This window comes from Saccostrea cucullata, unplaced genomic scaffold (genome assembly GCF_032062105.1).
Source record: "Saccostrea cucullata isolate Sc308-1 unplaced genomic scaffold, CSIRO_AGI_Scuc_v1 ctg13257, whole genome shotgun sequence".
Taxonomy (NCBI): Eukaryota; Metazoa; Mollusca; class Bivalvia; order Ostreida; family Ostreidae; genus Saccostrea; species Saccostrea cuccullata.
In genome coordinates this window covers 1-18,037 of record NW_026921205.1, presented here as the reverse complement: position 1 = coordinate 18,037, position 18,037 = coordinate 1, and the positions used below count along the sequence as shown (strand labels likewise).

General features: G+C 32.7%; 1 protein-coding gene across 2 annotated transcripts; it reads right to left on the bottom strand.

Annotated features, from left to right (window-relative positions):
- Window positions 1-313: 313 nt before the first annotated feature.
- Window positions 314-5,790, bottom strand: LOC134259472 (mediator of RNA polymerase II transcription subunit 18-like). 2 transcript variants are annotated; one of them, XM_062742049.1, is made up of 5 exons: window positions 5,712-5,790; window positions 4,641-4,834; window positions 4,169-4,235; window positions 1,840-1,962; window positions 314-434 (listed from the first exon to the last, which is right to left on the bottom strand). In XM_062742049.1, the coding sequence occupies exons 2-5, from the start codon at window positions 4,819-4,821 to the stop codon at window positions 320-322; spliced, it is 486 nt and encodes a 161-aa protein (XP_062598033.1). In that variant the 5' UTR covers window positions 4,822-4,834; window positions 5,712-5,790; the 3' UTR covers window positions 314-319. The 2 variants fall into 2 exon arrangements, with proteins under 2 accessions (XP_062598033.1, XP_062598032.1); XM_062742048.1 differs by lacking the exon at window positions 5,712-5,790 and having other exon boundaries at window positions 4,641-4,883.
- Between the last annotated feature and the right edge of the window lie 12,247 nt (window positions 5,791-18,037).

Genomic DNA, 18,037 nt, shown 5'->3' with positions numbered 1-18,037 from the left:
ATAAAAAATAATCAGTGTTAGAAGCAAACTTAGCTGAAAGAAAAGGCTACTTGCATTTTTTGAGAATTTCAAGCAAAAGTTTACTATCATTTATGACAAAAACCTGCTTTGTTTGCTAATCTTCTGTGCCATTTTACATATAATTATGTATATTTAAAGCTTAACTCCATTCTTGCTAAAAAATTTATCTCAATTAAGATTTAAAAAAAAATTAAGAGAAATTAATTAAAAATTATTTGTTGCTAACAATCACATTCATGTACAAATTTTTTTTTCACTTGAATGAGATTGCTACAAAATATAAATCCGATTTTTTTTTTCATCTTTTATCATAAACAGTCTTCCTCCTCTTTACCTTGTAAAACTTTGACACTGTAATCTTCATTCTTCCTTTATGGAAATAAAAACCTTTCACAACAAATTCATGGTCAATTCTGATAAAAGAAAATATTAAATAGAGTTACAAGGGATGGTTTGCTTATTTTTCCTTGTAATACTAGTCCAACTTTCCTTAATTCAAATAAATATTATCTGAAGCCTGATATTAATGTGACAATGGGAAATGCATGTGAAATTCTTACAACTAAAGATCAACACCACAAAACAATTATACATGACTTTTACAACAGTGTTAATTATTTTTTTATTAAACAATTAAACCCAATTCAAGATTCACAAAAAAATGTACGATTCTACCGATATAAAAGGGAATTCGAACTACACCCATCTAAATTATATTAGTGAAGATGCAATCTCATCAACTTTTGGAGGGGGGTTTCTGTCTCATTAAAACTAGCTCCACATTTTCATTCATATTTTTTTTATTGTTCCTCAATGAAGACCTACAATTGGTAGAATAAATATGGCAACTAAATTATTTTAATCTTATCATTAAGGAAGTGTCTCGAGAATCAAACAGAACTTCCTCATATAATCCATATATACATAAAGTATATAAACAAGTATCATAACCTAATCCTGATATAAAATCTTTTCCAAATCAGGTACTACTTTAAAATGAATGTGTTGTTGGTTGATAAATTAAACCTGTGCACATTGTTAGATGTTGGTCAGTCTATCTAGAGTATTTAGAATATTTAAGAAATAAAGTCCGCGTTTTCGTGAATGTTGCAGAATAACCTCCGAGGTCGAAAAATGTTGTTTGAAAGATAAAAGCCGAGGCGCTAGCCGAGGCTTTTATATTTCAAACAACATTTCGAGACCGAGGAGGTTATTCTGCATTATTCAAGACAACAAGGACTTTATTTCTATTCTACCAAGTATGGTACAAACGCTAAAGGGATAATCGTTTCCTCTATAGAGAAACAAATTAGGTCACCATGTCTTGATTACGCTGTTTCATTTAACATCAGAGGTAAAATTTGTTTGCTTACCTGTACATAGAATGCAGACGATTTGAGCTTTCGTTACATTAAAAATAGTCTTTTTAAATTACAAATATGTTGGTAATATATTGTATTGATCAGTTAAAAAGAATATACAATAACAAAATCATGTTCCTGTTTTACTGCTAAAATCACGTTGTTTAATGTGTAGGGAGGTCCGTGGAATAGCCCCGCTTAGCTATAAAAACCGACATTCATCAGCAACTTGATGCAATTTACAGTGTTTATACTGCAAACGACGGCACATCGATGCGGTCTAAACAAGTATTTCATTCTACAGCCAAACATGCATTTGAATTGTTAAGATTTGATACGTGTTTCTGATCTGATAATTTTTTGATGATGTTCGTGATTTATTGGAGAATGATGTCCGGCAGTTTCCTTTGATGTTTGCGTTAATCATGGTAGAATAATTAATAAATGATTAACGCACCTGAATCCTAGTTCGTTAATAAATTGGACCACATTGTCTGAGGTGGGGCAGTCTATGTAATTCCTGACCAGGGTTGGTCTATTTTTATCTCCGACCTCAGCGTGACCTAGATATCTCAGAGACCTGTAAATAATAAACGTGAAGCGTGACCTAGATATCTCAGAGACCTGTAAATAATAACCATGAAAGTTAAATTGTATACTTGAAAGAATAATTTTATGCAGCATAAAAAATTCAAATAAAAATAACAGGTATTGAGAAACTGGAGATTATACTGATAAGGCCAAAAGAAAAAATACTCTTGTTTCCTGTCCCTTGACCAAAAAAATTAGGGTAGGTAGGTAGGGAAAAAATTTTATTTTGAGAAAAGAATTTATTTTCGAAACTGGATGAATGCAGAACATATTGCATATAATAACTAGAACTGTCCAAACGGGACAAAATACCCCCCGCTGGGTTTTTCAGAAGTAAGTTTTTCAATAATAAAGATATGTATCAAAAACAAATTATGAAATTTTTATTCCAGTGACTTTGAACTTCCCCAAATAACCTTGGGTCAAGGTCATGACACACCCTTGGGTCATGGGCAATCTTTCAGTGAAATGAGAACCTACCAAGTTTATCCATAAGAAAGATATGGACTGGACACAAATTATGAAATTTTTCTTCCAGTGACCTTGAACTTCCCCAAATGACCTTGGGTCAAGGTCATGACACACCCTTGGGTCATGGGCAATCTTTGTGTGAAATGAGAACCTACCAAGTTTATGCATAAGAAAGATATGGACCGGACACGAATTATGAAATTTTTCTACCAGTGACCTTGAACTTCCCTGAATGACCTTTGGTCAAGGTCATGACACACCCTTGGGTCATGGGCAATCTTTGTGTGAAACGAGAACCTACCAAGTTTATGCATAAGAAAGATATGGACTGAACACAAATTATGAAATTTTTCTACCAGTGACCTTGAACTTCCCCGAATGACCTTGGGTCAAGGTCATGACACACCCTTGGGTCATGGGCAATCTTTGTGTGAAATGAGAACCTACCAAGTTTATCCATAAAAAAAATATGGACCGGACAGGGAATATAAAAAATTTTCTTCCAGTGACCTTGAACATTCCCAAATGACCTTGGGTGAAGGTCATGACACACCCTTGGGTCATAAGCAATCTTTGTGTGAAATGAGAACCTACCAAGTTTATCTATAAAAGATATGTATCAAACATGATTTATGAAAATTTTCTTCCACTGACCTTGAACTTTCCCAAATGACCTTGGTTCAAGGTCAATACACACCCTTGGGTCATGGGCAATCTTTGTGTGAAATGAGAACCTACCAAGTTTATCCATATGAAAGATATGGACCGGACACGAATTATGAAATTTTTCTTCCAGTGACCTTGAACTTTCCCGAATGACCTTGGGTCAAGGTCATGACACACCCTTAGGTCATGAGCAATCTTATTGTGGAGTAGTAGATTCTAATGTCCCTCTGTAAGAAAGATATGGACCGGACACGAATGCACAGACAGACGGACGGACAGACGGACAAGGTGATTCCTATATACCCCCCCAAACTTCGTTTGCGGGGGGTATAACAAGAAAACAGTATGTTTACAGTTTACAAAGCAAGTTTGTTAATAAAGATTTATAAAAGTAAATGTATCCTGTTTAATTGTTGTGATGTATTAGTTCTGAAAATATTGTTGGTCGACTTGGGTATTTCAGGAAAATAGCCCCCAAAAAATGAAAATGTAAAAAAAACTTTTAGGGTGGGAGGGTAAAATGTAGGGTAGGTCGGGTGACAGGAAACAAGAGTATATTTATATTTTGGCCTAATGTCGGATTGTAAAATTACAAATCTTTAATATACAGTCAAACCATTTTATTTCTAACTCCACATGACAGAGATTAAAATTTAAGATATTTGAGGTTCTAAGATACTGTAAACCAACTTTTATTCACGAGGCAGAAATATTCGCATGTTTTGTGACTAACTTTACCTAACGAATATTAAAAAAATATTAATCGCTGCGAACCATAATTATTAAGCTTTGAATTTATACAGAATGTTTCCTCAGTTAGAAAAACTAATCATCGCAGTTTGATTTCAAACTGACAAATCGTGAATAAAATATGACATGAATACATGTTATAGTTGGTTCACAGTAACAAAGTTTAAAAATATTAAAATAAAATTTTTGTAACAAATTCCAAGTCACTCTTATATATCATTAGTATAGGCCTTTAATAGTGGCTTTTGAGGTAGCAAACTGTATAAAGTTTATAAAATCCTGAAAGACAGCAATCGATCCATACTTACCAACAGTCTGTCTGAACCAAGGAATGTCTGACTCGGAACACAAGGGGGTTAGGGACTGAGGTGTTCTCTGAAGAAATATATTACAATTTTGTAAATATACATATATGAATTCTATGGCCAATGAATTTCATTTTATATTGTAACAGTAAGTTTTGACTATTAATTTTTTTTGAAATATTCATTCATGAAGTGCCATTTTACCTACATATAATTATGTAAGAACATTTGACCTACTTATATAGCACACCATTTGACCTAATTATATAGAACACATTTGGCCTACTTATATGGAACACCATTTGACCTATTTAGTTATAATGTAACACCATGATTTGACCTACTTATATGGAACACCATTTGACCTACTTATATGAACACCATTTGACCTATTTAGTTATATGTAACACCGTGATTTGACCTACTTATATGGAACATCATTTGACCTACTTATATGGAACACCATTTGACTTACTTATATGAAAGACCATCTCGTGATCCTGGAATGTTTCCTGCTGCAGGTCGGCATTATCACAGAGACCTTTAAGGCGGTTCAGCAGCGTCTCTAGAGAACTCTCCAGTACACTGCCCTGTAACAGGAACTCTGTTGTGAGGGGAGCTGCCTTAAATGTTTGTTGTACAATGGGAGGATCCATGTGTGGTGTATATCTGTAGTAGAGGATTAATTCACTTCTTTTTCAAGAGATAAAATTTCAATCTGTAATATATTACAACCAAAATAGTCAAGTCATTCACAACAACTTGGACCTAGTAACACAACTTAAACATGATAAAGCAGTAAGTTTGGTATAAATTCATTGATTTGACTAAGTTATAAACAAGTACATTTTATCTATTAAAATGTTAACATTTATAGACATTTCGTGTCCTCATTACATGTATTCTTGAAAGTAAAGAAAGAAAACTTTCAATAAAATCATTGCAATTATTTATGAGTTAAGTAAAACAATGCAAATTCATACATTTTGATGAATTGCTCCAAGATAAAATACTTATTCATATTAAAGACTACCTTATAAATGAATTTTTGAATAAGTTTTTCTTACAATTGTTAAATTTTCAAAATATTTTCAGGGAAATATGGGACAGCAGCAGTTTAGATCTATAATTTTTTTAATGAAGTTAAAGAGAAAGAATGTTTTCATTTGTCATAAGAAGATTTACAAAAAACAGTTGTTAACTTAATTAGCCTAATAAATTATGATTTTTTTTTTAGTTTAAAGTTCTGAAATTCAACAATGTTCCAGAATATATATGTAGATTACATGTAATCTCCCATTTAAATTAAGCCATTTCATTTATATCACGTGCACTGGAAGTAAATGTAAATATATAGTATGTGCATGTATTATACATGCACATACTATATATTTACATTTACTTCCAGTGCCCATGATTTATCGTGTTTATACAGAAACTCCCTACATCTTCGGTTAAACAATGAATTCTGAATCTTAGGGGCATCTTATCCGCTCTTTTCTCCACTCCCACATGTCTGAATATAAGATTGTTCCACTAATCTTACCTGCTAAAAGATTTTTTATGAAGAAATTTGAGCTATAGCTGACTGTAATCGAGGGAACAGACTGACAAAAAATAATGAAGGAAATTCGAAATGAATTTAAAATAATGTGTATATCGAGCCCGATTCGAAAACAGCTAGTGTTTACCTTAGGTGGTGATTGGCATTTCAGAAACTTTTAACTTTTAACCTTCGCCTTACGCTACCACAAGAGTGTATCCGTGTTTACTAACACAACTTTTCATGATTCTTACTTCCATCTTCGTTAGCCAAGGGTTTTCGGTCCGCAACTTATGGGGAGCGTTGCGGACCGAAAACCCTTGGCAAGCGAAGATGTCTTACTTCATGCAAAAATCTAACCTATATATTCTGTATCTCCGTACATGACACAGATTTCAAAGTAAAACCATCAACTGTAAAAGTCTGTGCTTCTCGCAAAAGCCCATTTAAATCATAGGCGCTTGGGTCAAGGATACTGTATTTTTTCTATATAATGTATTGTCGAGGAAATTCGAACTATACTCTAACATTTTTTTTCAGTGTGCAGTGTTAATTTTTAGTTTTTTGTAAACCTTTTTGCTTCATATACACTAGAATGTCGCGGAAATTCGATTTTATGCAAGCTTTAAAAATGACATATCCCACTGTATACTAAAACAAGTTTAGCTTTTAACGAGGCTAGGGGGTGGCAGCCATTTTTAGACTATTTCAATCTCCTTTAAAAGGAGAGCTCCATATAAAGATATACAAAATGATAAAATTTTAAAACTAAAATATATGAATTTTTTCTTTGCCAAATGATAGTTGACAGCTAAATATACCATATCTAAAAAAATAAGTTAAATCTGGTGGTTAATTTAAGATTAAATTGTTGACCCGCCAGCCTCCTTAAAAAAAACTTAGAGAGTCAGCCAGAGGATTTTTCTTCTCTGTGATAATGTTTTTAAAAACATAATAGGGAACTGAATGAAAAATGCTTTCAAATTTTTTTTTATTAATAGCAGATACTTTAAAAAAAACTCGTCTTAACAGTTTTCCGCATAGGAACAAAAGCGTTGGTGCATCATGCAGATTATATTGTATTTCTTGTCTCTTGATCAAAAGAACAGAAAGTATAATATTAATTTAAGTTAAAATCTACAAAACATAATTCCATGAAGTTATAAACCAAGCTCATTATCGGATTTATAGGATTTTAGGAATGGGTAGGTATGAACATTATGGCAGTTTTAACAATCCCACGGCCAACAAACAGGACCTCGTAAGCTTCACTATCACCCCTGTTAGAGTATGTCATGTCGCAGGCACCTTTGAATTACTCAGGATTAAAATTACTGTGTTTAGACAATGGAGACACCTTTGTCCCTGCGATACCGTAACAACCATACTAAAACCTTAATTGAGAATATCGGTAGAGGAAGGCTGAAATACGCGCAGTACATTTTCTAGTACTTTTAGAATAGAGAAATTTTATGCAAACAGGTCCCATAAGCATGTAACATGTAAGCTTTGTTAAGCTTAATCATTGCATACTACATTGGTTTTTTTTTTTACTTTTAGTATGTGAACTATCTTAATTTGACATAGCTACAGTGTAGCTGAATTTTAACTTGAAATTCTAAAAAAAAAAGTAGACTAGTACAAATTCATTTATCAGATCTCTAACTATAATGTAATGTTCAAAACTATAAACTCCTAAATCTGATTGCCACAATGGTCCAATTTAATGAAAAAACAAGCTAATTCAGAGAATCTGCGTCTCCCACTTTGAGAAAAAAAAAAGAAAAGCATGCGCAGATCTAGGGGGTGCATCGCAAAAAAGGCGGGCGGGCCATAGGGAGTGAATATCGATAAATTTAATTGTAAAATCTCAAGTTTCTTTAGATATTGACTGAAAATGAAAGTTTTACACATAGTCACAAAAAAAATATATCTATTACGGGTTTTCCTTTTGCCATAGGTAGTTGCTGTGTAAAATTTCTTTTCAAAAGCGTAAAGACTTATCGAAATATTGCGCGGAAATTTTTTTTTTAATTTTAAATTTATTACCTTGACCTTTTGACCTCAAAATCAAGAGGAGTTCTCCATAGGCCATTGTGAGTTGTGTAAAATTTTACTGCATTCCAAAATCTCAAACGAGTCGAAGGCTTCTAGTAGCTATGGAACATGATTTTTAAAAGCACTTCTCAGATTAAAAAACAATGCTTTATATTTAAGAGCCTTCAAAACCATTTCCAAAACAGTTTCATTTTTTAAAATCGGTTGAAAAATAAAGAAGTTATGATAATTTTTGTTTTTATGTTTTCACATGACTTGAAACAAAAATTGTTGCCATTTTTAAAAAAAATCACAGGGACAAAATCTATTAAGCTGCTGTTCTTCATTTAATGCAATGTTCTTGACAATAACTACATAAACAAAAAAATATGTATTTAAATTGTTTCCTAGTGTATATTATATATTTATAACATGAAAATCAAATATTGTACGGTTGCCAGAACTTTTAAGTTCACCTTCTTTTTCATTCTATGCGACTGCAGCGAGATAGAAACTCATAACATATCATGATCAGATATTTTGTTATTACATGATTTATTTGTATTCATGTTCAAGAAGATAAATGACTCAATTCTAAGTCCAATAATTTCTCATTAACCTATTTTAAATATACACTACATATGTTGTTCCTCTGATAGTCTGTTATGTGCAAAGTTCTCCTTGATTACTTGCACTGTAATTTCTAAATTAAATTTGAATTATTGTTGATATATCTTTATGAAGTAAATCAAATTGATCTGTACTAGTGTAGTTTGATATGGATAAGCTTGGCTTGAAAAGGGGGGGGGGGGTGACGATCTTCATGTGTAAATGGAATTATCAAGTAACTTATCATTTCTTGAGTGTGTATATGTGTATTTAGAAGACCAGCTGTAATTTTCAATGAAATTCAATATAAAAAGTGAAAAGCCGACACTGTTATATGCTGAATACCCCCCCCCCTTCTGGTATGATCATCACCATTGTACGTCACTTAACACAGTCAAATAAACTAAAATGTTGAAAGCAAGATATTCACATGGTGTGTGACCATTTTGCACCCTGCAATTAAATAGGATCCTGACAGCAAAGGGTAAATAACCTTATCAGGCTAAAATAGTCCATGTCATAAAACATGATTTGGTGTTGAATACAAGGATTTAAAATAATTTTTAAGTAAAATTCTCATAGAAATTACTTTACTGTTTCATAAAAGTCGGGTCTTTTGGGTGTATATTCTGAAATTCATTTTTTTCTCGAGAAAGAAATATTTCATTATTATTTTTTTCCCATGAAAATGATGCAATTAATTGATTTTCATCGATATACACTTGCAGTAATACTTCAAGAAGGTTTCTGAAAAACTTTCAAGACTCTACATGTCATCGTCTCACTGTATAAGTCTGTAACACACGACCACCCTATTGTTTATTTTTTACACCATTTTTTGACAACAAAATTTTGTCAAATTTTGGAGTTATTGCCCTTTGCTTTTCCATTGCTACTTCTAGAGGTATTGCAGGGAAATGAAAGTGTTATAGACAGACAGAACTACAGACAGACGGTCGGAATGACAAACGGAAATTAATATCCAGACCCTCAACTTTTAGCGGGTTACGACAAACGAGCAAGTTCAGTCAGTTGTGTCTCTTCCCGAGGTATCCGTTGTATGCATTAACAAATCAGTTCGCTAATTTGCATCGGGATCGAAATGATTTAATGAAAACGAAAGTAAAACGAATACAAGTTTGGCTTTCCAGAAAGCCTGAAATGTCATCTCTTTGGCTTCATTAATGTCACAGAATAAACAGTTTAGTGTAATTTTTCCTCAACTACATGTATTACAGATTTTTCTATTCTTCTGGGGAAGGGGAGTTACAGCTTACCTGGACACTTTTAGATTAGGAAAAAGGGTAGTGATCAAAATCTTATGCTGTGGGTTAGATGGGAATATTTTGATTTTTTTCGAAAAACAAATTCATTTTGTTAAGTACATGACTATACTTGAACAACAAGTGTGGATAAGGGAGGGGCTGGCATTGAACAATTACAACAGTAAAAAGTTAAAAGGTCTGGTACACAGATTTGTAGATCTGATTTTCTAAAATTGTTTAAATAATATAATATCACGATTTATATGTTGCTATAGCATTTTACACTGCATGAAATATACTAAAATAATGTTCCAAAGTCTCTTTTATCTGGAAATTATCAAAACTACAAACTTTGAGACAAGTTTCATTGACATATATCCTAGCACTTTCACAAAGTTTAAGCTTAATCCATAATAGAGATAACTCTTTATGACAAAAGTGCCCATTATCCCTTTATAATTTTGTCAAATTAAAGAGTTTTTTGTGTGCCATTTTGCCCATTATAAGCCATGCTATAATTGAATTTTACATCGCATTTCCATTTCCTTTTAATAATCATTGGTTTTAAAGGGGGAGATGAACTAAACTTACATCAAAAAGTTAACTATTCAAAATCAACTTGTAACAGAACTGGTGGATTTAGAGGGTGCCCAGACTCACAGTTTTTTTGTTTAAAATATACATATTATTTAATTAAATCATTTTTAGTGTGGCTTTGGGCCCCTACCCAACGTTCACATGCTTTAAGCTTAAGTAAGTAATAAAATTTAAATGCAATCAGTTAAAACAAGCATTTACAAATTATCAGAAAAAAGTTCTCATTTGCCAACCCCGAACTTACGGCTGTTTTCAGAATATACAGTATTGTGCCATTAGTTGCCGTCCAAATTCACATGCAGTGCGTATATTTTTTTTTTGTGTTTTAGTAAACTTTATCTGCATACTTAACATACAAACTATTATGTTTTATAATTTGGTCTTCATTTCAATAATATAGGAGGAGTGAATTAAAGAAATTTTTCACATGTATGCAATTAAAACTGCATAAAGAAAATAATTGCAAGTTCTTTAATCATGATAAATCCTTAAAAAGAATAGATAATACATGCAAGAAAATACTCATAATCATTCTTTGTGATCTTTCTTCTAATGTCTGTATTTTTTTTATAGACATTAATGTATCCGCTTATAAATTTTAAGTTCTTATAGTGCATTTGATTAAATCAGACTTGTATTATTTTTTTTTAAAAATGACACCGCGTTATACACTGACTAATGTACCAAAAAATTGAAGTTTTCACCATCAATTCCTATTAGTAAGTAATGCAATTACTTATGTGGATGTTTTACTTTGATGTTGTTTTTCTGTGAATTCTTGGATCCACGCCTCGGCTGCAGAGAACCTTTACACACGCGCTGACCTAGTTAGAAGATTCTATCGAGTTCTGGCCATCATTTAGGAAATAGCCAAGAAGACTATACATATAAGAACATACAGTGTATAATTTGGAAAACCTTATCATTCAGGCGATTTTGTGTGTTGGTCTCTGTATGATTTCTTTGCAGCTTGTTTTCTTTATCAATAATAAGGCATATCGCTCGTTGTTTACATCTCTATATTTAGAAAATCGCATCATCCGAGGATTGCCGATTGATAAATGGCAGCTTACACTGGGACTTCATATCCGGAAATAAAACTTTATGTGTCATCTCTCCTGAGAGAGATGACAATAAGGATCGTACTACTTTTCTAAATTTTCCTTGGCTTTCAAATAGGCCTAAACCGAAAGTAGATCACACACTTCTAAAAGAAAACCAGTTTACAGGCTACTTGGAACTCCTTGTGTAGATTCTCACTTGAGATATTGTAAAACATCGAGGATTCCCGAAGGATTAATGGAGGCTTACACTAGGACTTCACTTCCGGCATACAATCTTAATGTGTCATCTCCCGAGGGAGATGACAAAAAAACTGACTAACTTCAAAATATTTAAAGAAACCGGCATTATCCTGTTATTCGCTCCGCGGAGTGAATAATATTTGACGTTGTTGACGTTACGTTTTTCTTCATATTTATACTTGCCTTTGAACATGTTGAAAGAATACATAAATACTTTCAGATATTAGCCTTTATTCCGTGGTAATTTTTTTATCACGACTAAATTTCATTACAGGGCATATTGGATAAAATTTTAGATGTGAGAGAATTATTCAATGCAATGTATAGCGTTTATTCCGTGAATTTCTCTTATACGCGCGCATGAGGAAAACGACAACTAAATTTACTCATTTCCGTGGTGTTAAATATGGATTTCTTGGTTTAGTCTATACTGATTTTTTTACTGAAATGAAATTAGCAGGAGTGATTTACTGCAGAACCACTTCCCAGAATTCCAGTTCACGCAAGCGCATTGGAAGTTCTTCGTACCATAATTAGTCAGCCCGCGGGCTGACTAAATACATAAATAAAGTACCTTCAACATACTTTACAAAAGACCTTCAATTAATGCGTCAAACACTTTGCGATATGAGTTCAATCATACAACTGTATGCTTAACTGCGTAGAATAATGTCACGATCAGATGCGAACCAGTTTAATACTGCGAACCAGGATTTAAAAACTGTTTAAAAACTGTTAGGTAGGATTGTACAAAGCTTCTAGAAATAAATAAGCATAAATACTTTCTTATTTAAGTTGAATTTAAATTTACAGATTACCGTGGTGTTAAATAGGGATTATTTTCTTTGTTTAATATATACTGATTTTACTGAAATGAAATTAGCTAGAATGATTTGCTCCAGAACTACTCCCAGAATTCCAAAACGTGCAAGCGCATTTGAAGTTCTTCGTATCATAACTAGTCAGCCCGCGGGCTGACTAAAGAAACAAGGCTTGCAACTTCATTTGCCCCTTTCCGTGCCCCAGACTCGATTATTTCCTTTTAAAAGTTATATGCGCCGCTTACCAGCTGAATTATGAACCCCCATCTCTCCAGAAAATTCTTATGTAATGATAAAAATCCTCAGGTATAAACTTTTCATCCATCTTATATTTTAATCAATTATTTCTCTCCAATTTCGCTCGATTTATCGTCTAATCACGGAAGTCACCGGAATTCCAACATCCGAAACCCAAAACGGACGGACAGAAAATTAATTGACAGTTCTGAAAATCGCAAGGATCAGAGTATATGCCGATTAAAACTGTCTAAAACTTCTTATATTATCACTGACAATAATTTACCTGTATCTAATCAAAGGTATATATACTAGTACATGTAGACGGAAGGGGGGGGGGGTCCAAATCTAAATACACTTGTGTTTCTGGTTAAACATTATTTTAAAAGATTTAAGAATAAATTAAACAATGCGGCAAGTTTATTTGTACAAAAACTGCATGTTTTCCTGTACTATTACTACAGGTGACTTGATATGAAAGACGCAAGCAAAGGCTGTGTATATGCCTGCAGCCAGAATAAATATACCAGTTGAATCCTTTTAAACAAATTTTTTGAAACTGCAGAAAATCAAATATTTTTACCAAAAAAAAAAAAAAAAATTAAACCTACTATCGAATTAGCAGCTTAAAACAAATATCAGTAGCAACAGAATTCATTGATCATTTATCAAAAATACTTTATGCTCAGGAAAGGAGGGGGTGTGTGTGTGATTCAATTTGGCACCTACATGTACATTGTTCCCCTAACTCAGTATATTACTTTAATCGAAACGACAGCTATAAATCCCCATCACCCCCTACCCTACACAATTTTTTTCACATTTGGTGCCAAATGGTTATTGCATCTATTTGAGAGAGAGAGAGAGAGAGAGAGAGAGAGAGAGAGAGAGAGAGAGAGTCTACGCCCATTGAACTTCCCACATCGTTCTCCTGAAATACACTATGAGTTTAGACAGATTTTCTCATGTTTCTTGCTTTCTTTCTTTTCTTTTATTATTATTTATTTATTGTTCGTTTAAGTTTTCATGCATTGATTTCGATTAATAAACACTGTTAAACAATAAGACGCCCCCCCCCCCCTTCCGTCTATCAATTTAACTTTCATATCCTTTGATAAAGGATACAGGTTAAGAATATTATATATTGTCAGTGATAATATAAGAAGTTTTAGACAGTTTTTAAAAGCTAAACTTGTTTTAGTATACAGTGGGATATGTCATTTTTAAAGCTTGCATAAAATCGAATTTCCGCGACATTCTAGTGTATATGAAGCAAAAAGGTTTACAAAAAACTAAAAATTAACACTGCACACTGAAAAAAAATGTCAGAGTATAGTTCGAATTTCCTCGACAATACATTATATAGAAAAAATACAGTATCCTGGACCCAAGCGCCTATGATTAATAGATAGAAAGTATCATTTGATAAAAAATACTGGGAAAAAAATATTTATTGAGAAAAATTCAAAAAGTCAAAGATCAACATGGCTAAAACATTATTTTTACAATAGCTCCAAAACTATGTGTGGTATAAAGTCAAAACGCTTACATGTTATAAATATGTCATTGATTAATAGATAGAAAGTATCGCTTGATAACAAATAGCCTATTTTTAAAAAGATTTTTTTTTAGAAAAATTGTATCAGAAAATTTGCATATTTATAAAGAAAAATGCACCTGCATAATTATGTCTTTTTTGTGAAAACTATTATTGCAGAAATAATATATGTTTATCATTGATTGGCAGGTTGGATGTGAATGGTCTCTGAAAGGCTGTTAATATTGAAAGCATGACATGTATAAAGACAAGACCCGTATAAAAAACGCCATTTGCAATGTACTTTAACTTTCAAGTCTTAAAATCTGGACAAAATAAACAGGGAAAACAACTTTCTAGAAGATATCCAAGTCCAACTTGCCCTTCATTGATAAACATATTTTGTTTCTGCAATAATGGTTTTCACTAAAAGCGCGGAATTAATTAGGTGTATTTTTTTGAAAATATATGCATTTTTAAGAGGAATTTTTCTCAATAAATATTTTTTCCAAGTATTTTTTTTATCAAATGATACTTTCTATCTATTAATCAATGATATATTTATAAACTGCAAAAGTTTTAACTTTATACCCCACATAGTTTTGGGGCTATTGTAAAAAATAATTTTTGGACATGTTGACCTTTGACGAAACTTTAACTTAAAAACTGTTTTTTTAGTTAAGGGTAGGAAAAATTTTTTCCGGACTTTTTAAAATTTTTTTTACGATAAAAACTTAAACTTCAGACTCCTGTGGTACATACGGTTTCGAGATTATATACTGATAGAAAAAAGAAATGCATATTTAAACTTTGGAATTAAATTCAAACTATTATTTCGAATGTTTTCCTGTATTGTTATCATGCATTTTAATTCGTCTTTTATCAACATGTAAAAAAGTATTAGAAGCTCACCAACTATATATATCCTTAAACAAGTGTATTCATAAAATACAGATCGGAAAATTCGGCAATTCATCGTAATATAAAATTTAATTACTAGTACATGTAGTATCTCGATTAAACCAGTTTAATCATTTCGTAAACAGATGAAACTTTTTAACACGATATGTTCATGATGTTTGTCCCCGTATTGCAGCTTATTTTATGACGAGGGTTGAATTTTTCCCGGATAAACAAACAAACATACGGAAACAATATACCCTCGAATCTTCGATTACGGGGCCAAAAATAGAATTTTTAGGCTTACATTTTCATCAAAAACAACCTGGAAGTAATATTTTTAATCAATGCCGACAATGCGAAAAATGACAATCAACGACTACCACTGTTATATTTCGATCCGTTAAATAGTATTTGAAAAAAAAAAATGATTACAAGAGGGCTGGTCAACAGAGCGAACATTTCTATTAGAGGTATATAAGAAGGAATATTGGCGAGCGCTCGAGAACGTTCGCTGTGTTGAATAGGCATCTGGAAGACGGAATTAAGTCCCAGCTAGGTAGATATGCCAAGTACTAAACATTGACGGAAAATACCGAAGGTGTAGTTTCGGTTTAATAGATATGTGCAAGGCAAAATGGCCACTGCATTTTTGCTCCTTTTTCCTGTGAGTGTACTCTCGAGCTTATTTTATCCTCGAGATGAATGTCCAGTTGATGTTATGGAATGGAACAAAGACAAACTGCGTCTGAACTGTTTTGATCCAGACTTTATTTACCACTGTCTTCTAGACGAAAGAAGAAAGATAGGAGAAATATGTATTAAAGGACCAGCTGTTAGGGTCCAAAAAGGTAGGGAAGGGAAAGGCATGTGAATAATTTATGAAGTATGCATAAAATTACCAAGTAACATGTATTTGAAACAAGATATGCAGATTATTACGAGGGTTTAATTTTCTCATTTATGAATGTCAAAGTCAAAATTGCTGATAGCCAAAGAAGGTCCTTTCACAAGATTACACATGAGAAACATAAAAACCGTAGTTCTACCTGTAAAGTTATGACCAAGGTTAAGGTTTTTTAAAAGTGGGCCAAACTCTAGGATCAAGGTCAAAAGGTTAATAATAATTATACCAACTGAAAAGGTTTCACGAGTCAAATTGTATTCAAAATTTCTATATATTATACATTCGATTGATGTTTAGACCCTTTTTGCCCCCGTATTCGAAGATTTGGGGGTACATATTTTCAGCCCTCTCCATCCATCCGTATGTATGTTTGCAAAATCTTTAACCATAATCATTACTTTTGAGTGGGTGGGGCTATGGCTTTCATATTCCACAGGTGTATTCCTTGGGACAAGACCTATCATAGGGTACCAACAAATTTGACCTTGAAGTTCAACCCACGTTTATTAACACTATCCAAATAAACTTTATCCTTGACCATAACTATTGAATGGTTTGCGCCAGGACTTTTATACTTTACATGTGTTTGTACGGAGAGAGACCTTTCAACGGATGTAAAAAATTTGATCTTCTGACCTTTACCTTAGAGTTTAAATCTATAAAAGAAGTCAAACTTGGTCATAACTGTTGAACAGTGAGTAATAGGACTTTCATATTTTACAGGTATATTTCATGTGGTAACATAACCTTCCTTCGGAAACCAACAACTTTGATATTTTGACCCTGACCTTGTGGTTTGACCTCCATTTAAGAAACTTCAACCTTCACTATAAACTGCCATATAGGGACATCAGTATCTTGTTTATCATACAATTTTACTATAGAAAGACCTTGATGACAAAATAATAAGCAATCTCTTTCTTCCTAATTTATCGATTTACACAATGTATGGTATCTGTACTTGTGCCATTTGTCCCCCAGATCATCTATACACAAAACTTTTATTCTGGAACAATTATACGGAACAATTTCTACACGTAAATTGGGCCTGGTATGGACTTTGTACATTATCTACGCCTGCTCATTTTTTTTTCTGGAATGTTTTGTATAGTTCCTATAGACCATTTGAGATTGAATTGATTTCTGCCCCAACTTCCATATTAAAGTAGGAATATTCCATTATGACAAATAGCTATTCGAAAATTTTTCAAAAGTGGTAAGTTGTTGAAAAATTATTGGATAACACTGCACAAGGATCATATAAACGGACTCATTTAACGTCAACATTTCGTAAATTCTTTAGTTGATACAATGAATTTTTTTGCAAATACCATCATATTCATATATTTACATTCAGTGTAATTTTCTTAATCAAATCCATTAGAAATCCAGGACGTTCAAATTTCTATAACACACGCGAAACCTTGTCACAGCGCGGTAGAATACACAGAAGGAACTACATGTATTTTCAGTATTTAGAAATACCAACATGTATACTAGTATTGTTTTGACTCAATTTCATTTTAAAAAAAACTACCCTTGTAAATTTAACATAAAATACGACAAAACTGCATTAAAAACTAATTTGTCATTTTAATTTATTTCCTAGCTCGCTCGCAATGTTTATTTGCGTTATTTAACTTTCCAACGTCACAAACGACTATTACGTTTATCAAGCACGCCAATACCGAAGGGCGCTAAATTCACATTAAACATGAAGGAAATTAACAATTATGATAAAGAAAAAATAGAGAATGTAAATATAAGCATTGAATTCATATTTTGGGATGTCTTCGTTCCTATAACACACCTGGCCGTGCCGACAAATTATCATACCGCGCTACCGCGCGGTATTCAATTTGTCGGCACGGCCAGGTGTGTTATAGGACCGAAGACATCCCAAAATATGAATTCAATGCTTAAGGGGGGACCTATGTCCGAAAAGTCTTTGTGTGAAATTTTCAAAATTTTGACATTTCTTTCCTGACCACTTGCTCTTAGTTTTTATGTATTAAAAACAATACCTTTATATGCTTATTTTTACACAGGAGCACGTGCAAAAACAGTGTAAGACGCTAAAAATAGATTATTTTCAGACATTCTTGTTCTACTCCA

What these genes read in the sequence shown, in the direction of transcription:
- LOC134259472 (XM_062742049.1), bottom strand. Translation starts at nt 4,821, where the DNA reads ATGGATCCTCCCATTGTACAACAAACATTTAAGGCAGCTCCCCTCACA. An exon ending in CGAGATGGTCTTTCATATAA is followed by an intron (nt 4,236 to 4,640) that starts GTAAGTCAAATG and finishes ATATTTCTTCAG; the next exon opens with AGAACACCTCAGTCCCTAAC. An exon ending in TTGGTTCAGACAGACTGTTG is followed by an intron (nt 1,963 to 4,168) that starts GTAAGTATGGAT and finishes TATTATTTACAG; the next exon opens with GTCTCTGAGATATCTAGGTC.